Below are 14,408 nucleotides of genomic sequence, written 5' to 3'. Positions count from 1 at the left end.
ACACCCACACACACACTCACACACACACACACTCACTATACTGCACTCGCGCACATTACTACTGAAAGCACAAACACGCCAGCCTGGTCTGATTCAGAGGGAGGAGCGCCAATACATATAAACACACACACACACACACACACACACACATAAAAACACACAACACATCACATTACATTATGTTAGTTATCATCTCATCTGTTAAAAATATGTCACAATCTTCCAGTGATATAAATTTACTGGCGAACGTAAAACAAGTTCCTCAGTTCCACTAGTGTGGGCGTGGCCTATCGCTGCTCAGCTGCTTTTCATCAATATACATAAATGCGGTTTTCGTTTTCTAAAGTGACCCAGAAACGCCGTTAACGTCCGCTGTCTTCAACTCTTCGTATTTTTTAATTCAAAAAATATTTCCAGAGTTTACTTGAAGCCCCTCCGACACGGTTTAACCCCGAACTGCCTCCTGTTCACTACACATGCTTACTCCGTACAGAGCGTTTAACGTACTAGCATAGCGCGCTAGAGATTCAACAGACCTCTGTTTGCGTTTCACAGATATACCGTATGTTGCGTTAACTAAAAGAACGTAGTCTTTAGTCTCTAATTAAACAACACAAAATAATTATTTTGGTAAAAAGTTCAGTGTTATCATTAGATGTAGGTTTAGCAACTGAAAGTAGATCATGGGTTCTTAATCCTTCAAATCGTCGTTTTTCTTTTTTTTATATATAAATATTATAAATATTTAAATATATTTTACTATAATTATTGTGCACAATAAAATTCGTTCTGACGTGAACAATATTGAATCACACTGTATCATATAATACTGTATCGAGTCAGCTCTGAATCAGATCATTAACTCTTTTAAATGTTATACATCAAATTATCGATTGCATGTTCCACTCATGCACACACTTCACTATTAAACACACACACACACACACACACACACACACACAGTGCCCTGGCGCTGAACGGATGGGCGGAGTGTTTGTATATAATCTGTGATATACCGTTCCTCTACTGCTACCAGGGATACCACAGCAGGTCTCTGGGGTTTTTTTATTTTATTTTCCTCTCTGATTTGTCTCTGAACTCTTCCTCACCGTGTAAAATATCCCTCTTCATCTTTCCGACGCCACACCCGTCTCCTGCTGAAGCCTGGACCGCTTCTAATCTAATCTAATCTAATCTAATCTAAAGCCCTTGGAACCTTGGACACTCATCATCATACACGTCCCACTCCACCTTCCTGCCTTGGAACAGACGGACCTGCTCGTCCGTAGCACGGCTCAAGTCACGCGCGAGAAATCGGATCTGAGGGCGAAGGTCAAGCCGTGACCTCACCTACTTGGAAACGCTGCGTTGGATTCTCCCACAAATGTGAAGGTGTTTTATGGAATGATCTGGCCAAAGACATCTAAACTTCACCCCAAACGCCGTCAGTCAGACAGTTTCAGTGTCTTTAGTTTTTTAGTTGCACTGGAGCTACGACGCTACTCTAGCTAACGTGTCACCAGGAATCTTTCCCATGAATAAATGCCTGTAGTTAACAAACATTTTATTATGCTTTCTAAGCTCCGCCTTCAGGCTTTCGTTTAAGAGGCGGGTCCAAAAGGGCAGAAAGATACCAAAGGGCTTTTTGAGGACCACACCCGGGTTACTGTGTTGAGCTAGCTAGCGACGTAGGGTTTAGTTATGTTAAGCTACTGCAGTAAGAGCTTGTTAGTGTAACAGTAGCTGACGATCGAGCTAGCTAAACAACTTCGCTTTGTTTAATACATTATCGTATAGCACTTATGCTAAGCGGTGGTCGTATTCAGACTGTAAGGATTCGCCTCGGAGGCGTGAACTACACACGGGTGATTTTTGAATAATCTGCACACCCGGAAAATTGACTTAATCAGGTGTGGAAACCGATTCTGAACAGGATTCTGTGACTTTTGGACTTAAGTCGCCAACTCGCTAATTTATACTGCAGTGACGGCACTAATTTATTTCATATCAAGCTCGTGCCAGTTAGCTTGTTGTAGCCGATAGTCTAAAGAGTAGGCTGTGGTTTGAGTGATCCTGACTGTTAGCTGGATTAGCCTCATGTCTGACTGACTACTTTAGCGGTAAGTTAAATTTTTTCGCCAAATTCTTCCTTTAACACTTTAAACGAACAGACGGAAACTTCCGGTCCGAGTTCATTCGCCTTTCTCTCCATCATGTGACTTTATATTTCTACATTTCCAACTGCATTTTTCCTTAATTGTAATGTTTGGGTGAAACGCAGCAGCAGGACAGGGTATGTTATGTTAAAAAGCAATATTTCATTCAAAATCAGCGTTACACTGATGACGTCGAGGCCTACTGCGTGTAAAAGTTCGGATTATTGCTAACGAAAGAAGATGCCTTCACTATTCTGTAGCCACTTCTGTTTCCTCTACTGTCGCTTGCTATTGTAAACGCTTCTCAGTGACCCCGCCCCTCTCGAGGAGATGTGTTCTCTGTTTCAAACCCTGTGACACGTTTAGAAACATATCGTTTAGTGCATATTATACCGATTTACTTCCTTTTTTTAATGTAGAATTCAGATCTTTTATGGATATAAGCCAATAGCGGTGCTTAACGTAGCCCCGCCCCCTAAAAAAGAAACTTTATCAAGTGTTTAAATGAGATGAAAACTATAAAGCGCAAACTTTTCATCGGTCAAGTTAAGTTCGTCCTTCTTATAGCCTACTACCGTGTTTAGTTTTTTTTTAAATGTACACTGTATTGTCGCCCATTGGGGGAGTGGCTCTTGGTCATGTGACTCAGTTTGTCCAATCCTGCCAGGTGGGCCGGACTTATCTCAGGACGAAATGTAGACGCAGTGGGCGCAGCAAAATCAGGGTCTCCCAGTGGTCGTGTTCTGTGTTTCTTGAATGTGTGTGTGTGTGTGTGTGTGTGTGTGAAAGGATGCGTGATGCGTATGTTTTATTGCGTGTACGTCTCGAAAAGTGCTTCCTAACTTCGTTTCTGTTCGGATGAAGTCGAGTAGCCTCCTAAATCTGTGCACACGACCCTTATTTTAGTCCGTAGTGTTTGTACAGAAACTTTACGACGACACGCATGCAGACCTGTTACCATAGAAACACTGTATATCCTATTTGTACTTTAAATTCATGTATGTATTTATTTACTTATTTATTTACCTTTTTAATGTATTTATTTATTGTTGACTTTCTTTTTGTACGGTTTGGATTCTGTTCAGTGATCGGTCATGCTCCCTTCATTTCGTGACTATGTTGTACTGTATGTATAGACATGATGTGTGCAGACAGACGACAAACACACAATAAATTCTGCAAACTTTTCTTCCTCTCGCCGTCTGTGCGGTGACTCACGCCATACACGCTTGCATCACTGATGTGGAGGAAAGTGTTTATCTATAGCACCTGCTCGTTCCCTCATCTACAGCGCCCTCCACTAATATTGGCACCCTTGGTAAATATGAGCAAAGAAAGCTTTGGAAAAATTGTCCTTATGGATTATCAAACAATCGCAAGCAAAACAGGTTTATCAAAAAAATATATACATTTGTTAAATATAGGTGTGCAACAATTATTGGCACCTCTATGAATTCAAGACAATTTTTCACAGCTTTCTTTGCTCATATTTACCAAGGGTGCCAATATTTGTCGAGGGCACCGTATAAAGCTTTGCAATTTCATCTGCTTGGTTCTTAGGGGTTTAGTCTTTAGCATTCAGAGCTTTATGATGTTTCCTGTAAAGCTTCCTGATGCCATTTGCTTGTTCCCTAGCTGCTTGGCCACTGGCTTTTAAAACTTGCTGATATTATCTGCTAGGTCTAACCCCTCAGCCCCTAACCCCTCAGCCCCTAACCCCTCAACCCTTCATTGTTCAGCCCGACCTATAATTGCTTCCTAAGATCTTCCTAAGATGCCTAATGTCACCTGCTTGACCACAAACAGCCTAAAGCTAGTGTCTTCTACCCAGGTCCTAGCTTTCATTGTTGATGTTAGCTTCCTGAAATGATGCGCTCTGTCAAAACATCCTGTTCTAACCTGCTTGGGCTGTAGCTGCCTTATCCTTAGCTGCTTATTCCCTAGTTGCTTGGTCACCAGTTTCCAAAGCCAGCTGATTTTCTTTTCTCATCTGGGTGTCATTAACGCTCATTAAAGTACTGAAGACCCGCTTTCTCAGAGCCTGTACAGGACACAGCTGCAATTCTGACTTCAGACACCAGAGGGAGCGTCGCTGAGCTCGAGTTCCCTGTAGAGCCTCATGCCTTCTCTAAAAGCCTAGTGGACTGTGGAGTTTTTATTGCTTTATCAGAACTGATTACTGACACAATTATCAAGAACAGCAATTTCAGACAGAAAAAATCTTTTTATTAGCTTCTTAAGGGGGACATAATTGGAACCTTTAAAAAAAACTTCTGCTAGATTCTGACTTGGAAATTTTAGGGGTTCTGAAGGATAGAGGACATAGATTATGTACACTTAAAAAAAAGGGGGGGGGTTCATATATATATATATGTATAGAACTTTTAAGAGTTTTCTCATCTGCTAATATAATTATGTAGTTCATAAAGCCTTGCAATGCCAGTTGAAACCTAGATGTTTGGGGAATTTAGCTGCTTAAAATATGGGTTCTTCACGGGGTTCTTTGTATAGATGAGGGTTCTCAGCTTCTAGGGTTCTAGTTTGGAATGCTGCCTTTGAAATAAACACACTGTCCTTTCATTCTTTCAGAGGAACAACTGAAGAACCCTTATAGTTTCTGGATATGATTTTATTTATTTATTTATTTATTGTAATTGTGAAGATTTAATGTCTGTGTAAATATTTGTTCCTTGGGGATTTTTAATACGTTGGTTTTATGTGAATAACTTCATTTGACAGTGTGGTGTTCTTGTTGTTTTTTTTCTTTAAATGTTGGGTAAGGAGAACATTTTGGGACTTAAGTCATAATCCTGCAGTGCGCCATAGACAAAGTCACCATCATGGCAAGCGATGAAGAAGAAGCTGAGGTAAGACTTTGAGTTGTTTGGACTTCGTGTATTCGTCTTAAACTTAACTAGTGAAGTGCTTAAATGGATGCGCCATCACTTTAATTACAACGTAGAAGATCCCGAATCACCGTGGATTAGAGCTCAAAGGATCATCGATTCAAAACCTGAGGGAAGATCTCTGAGCTGTTTCATCTGATTTCTCTGAAGCACTGAGACATAATGATTTAATGTTTTAACTTAATGATTAGTTATTTCTATTCCATCATTTTTATTTTTTTTTTAAATCTAGCTATAGAGGACTAGACCACAACACCCGTTTTAATCTCTATAAACTTCAGTGTTTCTTTAAACATAACAATAATGAAAATAATAAATCTTGAATTTACAAATTTGCATCCCCCCGCCTTACGAAATGTGTAGTGTTGAATGAACACCTTTAGCTTCTACACGGTCATGACTGTCAGGAATTATCTGTAATGCTCAAACTCTCAGAAACAGCCTGGGGGCCAAACACAGCTTCTGCAGATTAACACAGAAATCAATGAGTCTAGGTTATGATGGGTGACTCGATAATCCTCTTAAATCTTAAAGAAGATAAACCTATTCATGTGCACAGCACCTTTAAACCAAACGTTTCCCATTTGCAAAGTGGGTCGAATATTAGGATTGTATTACTGTATATCTATCTATTTTGGTCGGGGGAAAGGTACTAAACTGTACCTTGTCACTTGGGTGGTCCCATTAAGAATATACTTTTTTTAAAAAAAAAAACAATGTGATTTTTTTAAACCTAGAAAGATGCATGAATTTTTTATCTTGTCATAACAGTCCAATGATGTACTAGGTCACTACATTTACATTATCAGGTGAAAAATGTAAATAAAGGGGGGGGGGAAAGACAAGGGTACAGCAACAAGGAAAGGTAGTTAGTATCTTTTATTTATTTATTTATTTATTTATTTATTTAACCTAAAAACTTTTAGCAACGTCTGATACACTTAGTGCAGTTGGTTAGTAATAAATAAGCTATATGATTCTGCAATAATAAACTTATCTTAGCCCATAGCTTATAAAAAGAATGTTAAAAAGAACTTTAAGAAGAAAGACGAAAGAAGTCGGATGATTAATCCTTCGCTCTGCCTTTACGCACTAATCACCCGTTCCTGGAAGCAAGCTTGTGTCACCGACTCGGTGTACAGGTTTATAAATCGGTATGATCTGTGCTGACTGCTTTAATGTGTGCTACGTGCAGAGGGTGGAATTCACGCATTGGTGCTGGACTACATGGACACAGAGACCGGAAAATCAGGACACAATGTCTCAGTTGAAAAACAAGTGTTGATGCTCTGCATCCCTCCAGCGCGCCTCTAATTTGTCCAGCAGTCTGCAGAGCGGAGCGGCTCTGTGCGCGCTGTGTGCCGCATGTGGTGGGGTTCCCAGGATCCCCACTCCTTATCCCCACTCCCTAACGGCACTGTCCGGGGTTGCCAGATTTGGGAATGTAGTTGGGATTCATTCATTTGCTGCAGTAGTTGGTTAGATGCTCGTGACCTGGTTGGTCGTGATGGTTTAAGCGTTTTCAAACATTCTCAATAACCAGCAACCAGACAGTTCACACACTTTATCCACTTATTTTTGTAAATGTATTATAATCATATCGTTTCCTGAACTGTTTGTTTCTTTGAAACAAGTTTCCTGGAGTAATTTTGAACTATTCTGGTGCGACACTCTGAAGAACCTATACAACTTGAGATTTTTATACTCTGAGGGTTTATCGCAATCTTATTATTAATAATGATTTATCGCCCTTAAGGGTTTGCCACAATAGGATGATTTTAGCGACCATTCAATGTTTCAAAGCTCCTCTGGGTGTTTTTTAATGAATGTTATTAATAGATGACCTTTCTCGATCATACAAGCAAAAAAATGAACAGATTCAGACTCATCACTTTATTGTAGGAATATTTCATATTTGACTTCTCCCCACTTTTCCCTCTCGTGAACCCCGCTTGTATGAACACTTTGATGAAAATCTGGCAACCTTTCCGTGGTATTGATAGACCTCTGCAGGTTTTTCATGTACCTGGGCACTTTAAAGCATAAAGAATCCATTAAAAGCTTTTTATGACAAAAGGCCAAAGCGGGAGGCCTTTTGTGCTCCTCCATTAGCCACAACGAACAAAAGACAATTTAATTTAAGACTCTATAAGAATATTCCTGGGTATGTTTTTTTTATCGATTGCAACAAGTGCACGTCTTTTACAGGTGCATGATGGCATAGTTGTGAATGTTGAGAAGACCTTTTGGCACTTTTAGGTCAGTGTTTTACCTCAAATCTCAATCCCGCACATGATTGAGCCTAATCCCTGCTCTTATCTCAATTTATCATCTCGTTAACAAGCTCATCATGAGATTACACTGTGCAGAGGGAACAAGGGAAATATTAGAAATGTTAGATCACTCAATTAATGCCACTGAACTTCCTCATCCCCGCCTCCTTTCTTTTAATCTGTTCTGATCGAATCCTCGCCTTAAATCCTGTTCGACACTGCAGATTACACGGATTAGCCAATACTGAGCAAGGATTAAACCTTTTGGGAGCGCATTTTCTTTTCAAATAATGAAAGTCAGTGTCAGCCTTTTGCCATTTTTTTTTTATTTTGTGGCTTCCTTCATCTGCTCTTGCGGACTTCCAGCTAGGACCGACTGTAGGCTGTGGTGCATCACGTGACCCATGCGGCAAGACGTGTCATTTATAATATTCTCCATTGTACCGTCTGTTCAAAAAAAAAAAAAAAAAAAAGCAAAACACAAATCCGACATCTCCAAGTGTTGCTATTCCCAGGCCGGCCCCCGGTCTGCAGCGGTCACCGCCGCCGCTGAGGCTCTGACATTTCGCTTAATTGATTGTGTGAAGGTGGCCGTCACGGTGGCGCCGTCTGCGCTCCTCCACCAGCGCGCGCTCCCCGTTCCACCTGTTCTCCGTGAATGCGAACGCATGGAATTTGGAAATGAATTTTATCTAAATAAATGTTATGCATGGCTAAAGAGTAAACTCGTGTAGAAAACGAAATGTGAGGGTTTTTTTATTATTATTATTTGATGTAAGGAGTGTGTTGAGGTGATTCACCGGCTGTGTTTCAATTCTCCTGCATTCAGTGCTCTGAATGCTTATACACTATAGCTAGTGCAGTATGCTATACATCAATGCGTAGGTTATAGGGTCATCACTGGTTCTTTTCACTGAAATTTACCATGACACTATAATAATAGACATTGTCTCAAAGCAGCTTTACAGAAATATATACATTCAGGATATACATTTTAAGTGTATGAATTTTACCATTTAAATGTATGAATTTATCCCTTAGTATTCTGTACTATTTTATCGACTTTATTACTGACTGTGACTGTATCAGACAACGCTTCAGTTTTATATTGTAAATAGTATTGTCAGAAAATAAACCGATATGTACCATAATTTGGAATTAAGTAGAAAATGCCTCCAGCTTTAAAACATATGAAGAAGTATAAAATTATAGACGTCCCAGGCTGTAGATATAGATATAGATATAGCCTAGCGTCATCATAATTTCTTTTCACTCAAATAACTAGTTCAAGGCCAACTTTAAAAATGTACAATGGCACTGTCGGAATAATTTGCACTGTAACTTATCATACAGTTACTTTCAGAAAACATCAATAAAACAGGCTGCTAAACTGTCGCCGCATCGTTATTTTGTAGTGTATTTCACCTGGAAACGTTGATCAAAGTGGACTTGGTACAGAAATGGACAGCCTTTTAGAGTAACGCGTTGAAGCTTGAGACTAAATATATGTCTAACGTTACCATGACCACAAATTTTGAAGTGTGATTCCACTAATTTACAAATATGTAGGCCTATATAAAGTAAAGATGAAAGACATTTAAACATATGTACATGTTTCAATAAAAATAATATATATATATATATATATATATATATAATCAATTTAAAATGATAGAAAACAGCCTGCCCCGGCCTACTATGATTATTATATAATCATTGAAATATTGTTTTTAATCTTATTATTGTTTGCGTTAATGCGTGAATCTTTTTATGTTATGAGCTTATAGACCTACACTGCTATGTATTTCTCTTTTAGAGCTGAAAAATGTATCTTTATTATCAAGCTATATAATGAAAAGCAGCCATACAGTATAAGGAAATTCTTCGTTTTTTTCTTTTTCTTTCTTTTTTTTAAGTAAATGCCGACTTTAACGTTGTTTCAGGAATGAATAATTATCCTCCGCTAAACTGCGCATCTGGTGCAGCAAACATGGCTCGAATGCCTTTGGGGAGGAGGGAAAAGTGCAAAAGTACATTTTCCCGAGTCGCAGTGTGAGAAGCCTCATTTATCTAACAAGTTCCAGGTTTTGAACTGTTGAGCGATTTGTTTTTTTGGCACAGACCCCTGGCTGCGCGGCGCTCCGACACCACACAAAAAAAATCTCCACGCTTTTACTCTTTTTTTCATAACGTGCCGATCTGAAAACGTGAGGCACATTTATCACTACCTTTTTATACGGGCCCCGTTTCAGATGCGCTCTTTAGCATACAGGCTGCTGCTGCAGGCTGCGGTGTTTATTCAGCTCTTTGACTCTCCGAAACGCGCAAGTGGCGAGATTCCCACGGACCGAGCCTCACGCTGCAGCTTGCCGCGACACCCATTACACTTTCAGTACAGCCTCCTGTTCGCTAACAAAAAATGACCCCCCTCCATCTTTGTTTGAATAGGGTTTGTTGATAGACTCCAACCAGCCAGCATCTCAGGTACCAGCGTAATTTGTTGGCCCTCTTTGGCCACCACTGAGAGCCACGCTGCTGCTACCAGCCCCCCTGTGTAATAAAACCATACGCGCCCTGTCCTTCAAACACTGCCTTATTTATTGCTCCTTGTCGCTTAATGACCTCTCGAGTGAAATGAAGTGAAATGAAGTGAGCTTAGTCGATGCTAAAACCAGAGCAGATAAAAGCCTCGCGCCCTGAAAGTGCCATAGAGCAGAACTTCACAGTGTTGCAGTGTTGACTTGACGCCTTTCTTAATACAACACTGTAGGTGCTTATTTAACTTACTGGTGTGGTGTCTGTGTGTGTGTGTGTGTGTGTGTGTGTGTGTGTGTGTGTGTACAGACCGAAAATGTGGGAAACAGATGATCAATACACTTTTATATGGTATATTAATACTACATGCGCAGTTTGCACAGGTGCACTTGGGGCTGGTCAATATAACCACATACACTATATCGATTTTCTCGGGAGTATTATTGCAGATATCGTCGGTATTTCACTCCTTTCACTTCAGTTTGTCCTCTTTTTTTACTTACTACATCAGTAGGCTATTTAATAAAATAATATATGTTCCATATATACATATAAGAAAAATAAATATATATATTTATATTTCTTTCCTTTTCTTTTTTTCCAAATCGATTTTTACAAAGGTCTAATCGTGAATTTCAAAAAGGGTGTGTTTTTAAAATCATTTTAATCAACATACCACCAGGTAAAGTTATAAAGTTGTACCAAAGCGCATTTCTATACTGCATGATAATCATCTTGCATTGTGACGTAGCTTATAATAAAATCGCACAATGAGGATAATACGCATGCGTAAAATTACAGGTACGCTATTCATTCAATATCATATCATTTGTACATGTTTAATGGAGGGTGTAGGCTGACAGGGGCTGCATGGTGATGCAGTTTCAGCCACACCCCTGACCACCAATCACATCTTTGAGAGGTTTGATGAAGTTCATGCAGCCTTTTGACGTGGTGGTGATGTAGCCCCTTCAGTATGAGTAATATAAGTAGTATGAGAGATGCTATTATTATTATTATTATTATTATTATTATTATTATGTTTATTGGTCTATAATTAGATGATGCTGTGCCCGTGCGTCCAAATCGCGCGCCCTTGTTTATCTAAGTTCAAGATGACTATAATCAGGAATCAGTCCTTTGTAAGCGTTATAAAAAGAACCCCGTGAAGTTTCGTGCTTCAAGTTTCTCATCAGTGCCTCTTCAAAAGGCGAGAGTTCAGTGCGTCCCATGCGCGTCTTTACATAAAAAGAAGCTCGTCACTGACTGATGGCCCCCTGTTCCTCTCCTCCCGGACGTCACGCTCTCTCTCTCCTTTCGTGCGCCCACGTTTTGTGTTGTTTTGTATTTCATTGTGTCGCATTGTGCTGCATTGTGCGGCGGCGCTCGTGCTCTACCCGGAACCGCGCGTCCCCCTCGGTAATGAAGTGCGCGAGCTCTTGAATGCTACCTGCTTTTTTTTAAGAGAAGTCTTAAAAATAGGGTCGCAGGGGTCAACCTGCCTGAGTGACCTTTCAAAATCAGTGCTCGCTCCGGCGCATTGTCCGGTTCCCGTGGGCGCAAAAAAGCGCACGTGGACAAACGTAAACAGCACTTAATCGCTAATAAGAGCGAAGGAGACAAACCAACGTCCTCCAACACCTGAGTGGCTCTTCAGTCATTGTTTACAAGCCACTGTTATTGTTTTATTTCACCCAGTCTAAGCTTTTATATTGAACTGACTGATGGCTCTTTATGGCGCAGCAGACTGAAGCTGTTTGCAAATGAGAAATCAATAAAAGCTTAAATTATTTTTAAAAAAATATTTATTTGGAAATATTAGATACAAAGTGTTTAATAAAATATTGTTGGATAATAACAGGCCATCGAATAACCTGATAACGACAGCCAGATGTGTAGGACTGCATTTTATTCAGAAAGGTTGGGTAATGTTTGTAGGCTGTGTGTAGATGATTTTAGAGTCATTACTAAAGGATTAAATAACTAAATAAATTATTAGACCAACTTCAAATCCAGCCCCATATCGGCTAAAACATTATCGCTGTAAAATGTACAACCGAATTAAAAAATGCTGTGATTTCTCATCTTTATAAACTTTATAAATGTTATAGTCTTCACAGCATTTTACCTCTAAGTTAATTATTTTAACATCACCAGTTAAATGTGTTCACTAATTAATTAACTGATAATAATGATAATCGTCTTCTTGAGGATTAAGCGCGTCTGAGGGTGTAAACAAGGTGGGCGTGGCTTATCCTTAGGTGCGCTGCTTCTGTCGCTGCTCGCCGGTGATTGGCTGGCGCGGCCCGTTAATGGCACGCGACTGTCGTTGTCCTTATAAAAGGTCTTCGCGTGCCGGCTTTTCAGAAACAGCAAAAATAAAAAAAAATAGCATGGAGACCGTGCTGGATCCGTTTTCGGGCTTGGACACTTTCTCCTCGGCGTATTTCGACGACGATGATTTCTTCACCGAGCGATGCTCGCGCGAGCACATGGACGCGGACGACTTCTTGGATGACGACGTCGACTTCCTCGCGAGCCAGATCCAAGAGTACTACGAGGACTGCCGTGCGCGCGATGAAGACTACAACTGCGACGTGGGTCGCTTCTCGTCTTCTTCTTCCACTTCTTCTTCTTCCTCGTCGTACGGTGTGTCCGGGTTTTCCCCGCGGCGCGGTGACGGTGCGCTGCAGCTGAAGAGGCGCAGGAGAGCGCGCTCAGAGCAGGAAATGCAGCAGCTGCGCCAGGCCGCCAACGTGCGTGAACGCAGACGCATGCAGTCCATCAACGACGCGTTTGAAGGTCTGCGCTCGCACATCCCCACCCTGCCTTACGAGAAACGCCTTTCCAAAGTGGACACGCTGCGCCTCGCCATCGGCTACATCAACTTCCTGGCTGAACTGGTGCAGTCCGACGCGCCAATCCGGAACTCCAACCACGAAGCTCTAAACCAACCCAAAAAAGTCATCATCTGCCACAGAGGAACAAGTAAGAGCTGTGCAAACTTTACTTTACTACACTTACCATGCATGGCTTATTAGTAGTAGTAGTATCAGAATTAGATAGACAGTATTATAATTACTCATTAGAATTATTCATCGCTGAGGGGTTTTTTCCACTATTTCTTTCTTTTGCACAAATTCCAGAAATTTTCAGATGTGTTCAACTTTCCACTTTCGCATGAACAGGGAAACTCAGAGAATGAGAGAACAGGATTTAGATTTAAATACAGAATAGCTATCATTTTTCCAAAATATTTTTTGAAAAAAAGTAAAAGTAATACATAGGCCTACTAATATCAATTGAATTAACCACCCATCCATCCATCTTCTATACCGCTTATCCTCTTCAGGGTCACGGGGAAACCTGCACAGCAAAATCACCAGTGTTGATTTAACACCCACAGTGTTGAATTTACACCCTACAGTGTTTATATAAGTGCATTGGGCTCAAATAAACACTCTGGGTGTTAATTCAACACCAGGGATTTTACTGTGTGGAGCCTATCCCAGGGAGCATGGGGCACAAGGTGTGGTACACCCTGGACAGGGTACCAATCAATTGAATTACTATTATTATTATTATTATTATTATTATTATTATTATTAAATTCCCATTTTTTTCTTCTCTCCAGGATCTCCTTCCCCTGATGACCCAGATTACGGCCTGCCCCCTCTGGCTGGTCACTCTTTGTCCTGGACAGATGAGAAGCAGCTCCGGGAGCAGAACATCATCCGCAGGGCGAAAGTTTGGACCCCAGAGGACCCCCGCAAAGTGCACTTCAAATCCGCGCTCACCAACATCGAGAACGAGCCTCCGTTTGAGCTGGTCGCGTGAATCCCGGTGTTTACTGGGTACATGGACTGTGTGGGATTCTCCACTCTGTTTATATCGCGTTTATGTTACTATATAAATATTTATTATTATTATTATTATTATTATTATTATTATTATTATTATTGTTTCCAGTCTGAAACTGAACATAGAGTCGCTGGCAATCACTGTGTAGTGCGTCGTTATTTAATTGTTGCGTAATTGAACTTTCTGATTATATATTTTTATAATTTAACGTTGATTTCTACGGATGTCCAACGAGACAGAACCTATTTTTTATAAAAATGAAACGTACCGTGTCTCAAATGGTCTATATTTATGACGATGATGATGATGATGATGATGATGATGATTCAATAAATTCTCCTATTGATTCATTCAAGCTTGCCTCTTTCTGTTTTAGTGTTTTATTTGCAAATAACTTGTCATTATTGGTTATATAATACATTCAAAAGACACAAAAGGGTAATATTATATCAAATTGTAGTTAATAGTTAATGTTGAGTTAAATCTGTGTCCATCTTTCAAACTCCGGATCAACGATGTATTTGATATCATTATTATAGAAAACATGTAATAGTGATTAAAAAGTAATAAAAAGAATTTCCTCAAATGTCTATATACAGTATCAATACTCTCCCATATGGACAGTATCAATACTCTCCCATATGGACAGTATAATTGTTTTACAGCACTGTGATGAT

At 40.1% G+C, this 14,408-nt stretch overlaps 1 protein-coding gene across 1 annotated transcript; it reads left to right on the top strand.

Annotated features, from left to right (window-relative positions):
* Positions 1-12,194: 12,194 nt before the first annotated feature.
* ptf1a (pancreas associated transcription factor 1a) lies at positions 12,195-13,707 on the top strand. The gene is made up of 2 exons (XM_053651026.1): positions 12,195-12,858; positions 13,505-13,707. Exons 1-2 carry the CDS (start codon positions 12,264-12,266, stop codon positions 13,705-13,707), a joined length of 798 nt encoding a protein of 265 aa, XP_053507001.1. The 5' UTR covers positions 12,195-12,263.
* The last annotated feature ends 701 nt before the right edge of the window (positions 13,708-14,408 follow it).

The sequence above is a fragment of the Ictalurus furcatus genome, chromosome 20 (genome assembly GCF_023375685.1).
Source record: "Ictalurus furcatus strain D&B chromosome 20, Billie_1.0, whole genome shotgun sequence".
NCBI classification, from domain to species: domain Eukaryota; kingdom Metazoa; phylum Chordata; class Actinopteri; order Siluriformes; family Ictaluridae; genus Ictalurus; species Ictalurus furcatus.
This window is presented reverse-complemented; position numbering and strand designations above follow the sequence as displayed.

Coding starts and splice junctions, on each gene's coding strand:
- ptf1a (XM_053651026.1), top strand. CDS start 12,264: ATGGAGACCGTGCTGGATCCGTTTTCGGGCTTGGACACTTTCTCCTCG. Junction 12,859..13,504: donor CATCTGCCACAGAGGAACAA/GTAAGAGCTGTG, acceptor TCTTCTCTCCAG/GATCTCCTTCCCCTGATGAC.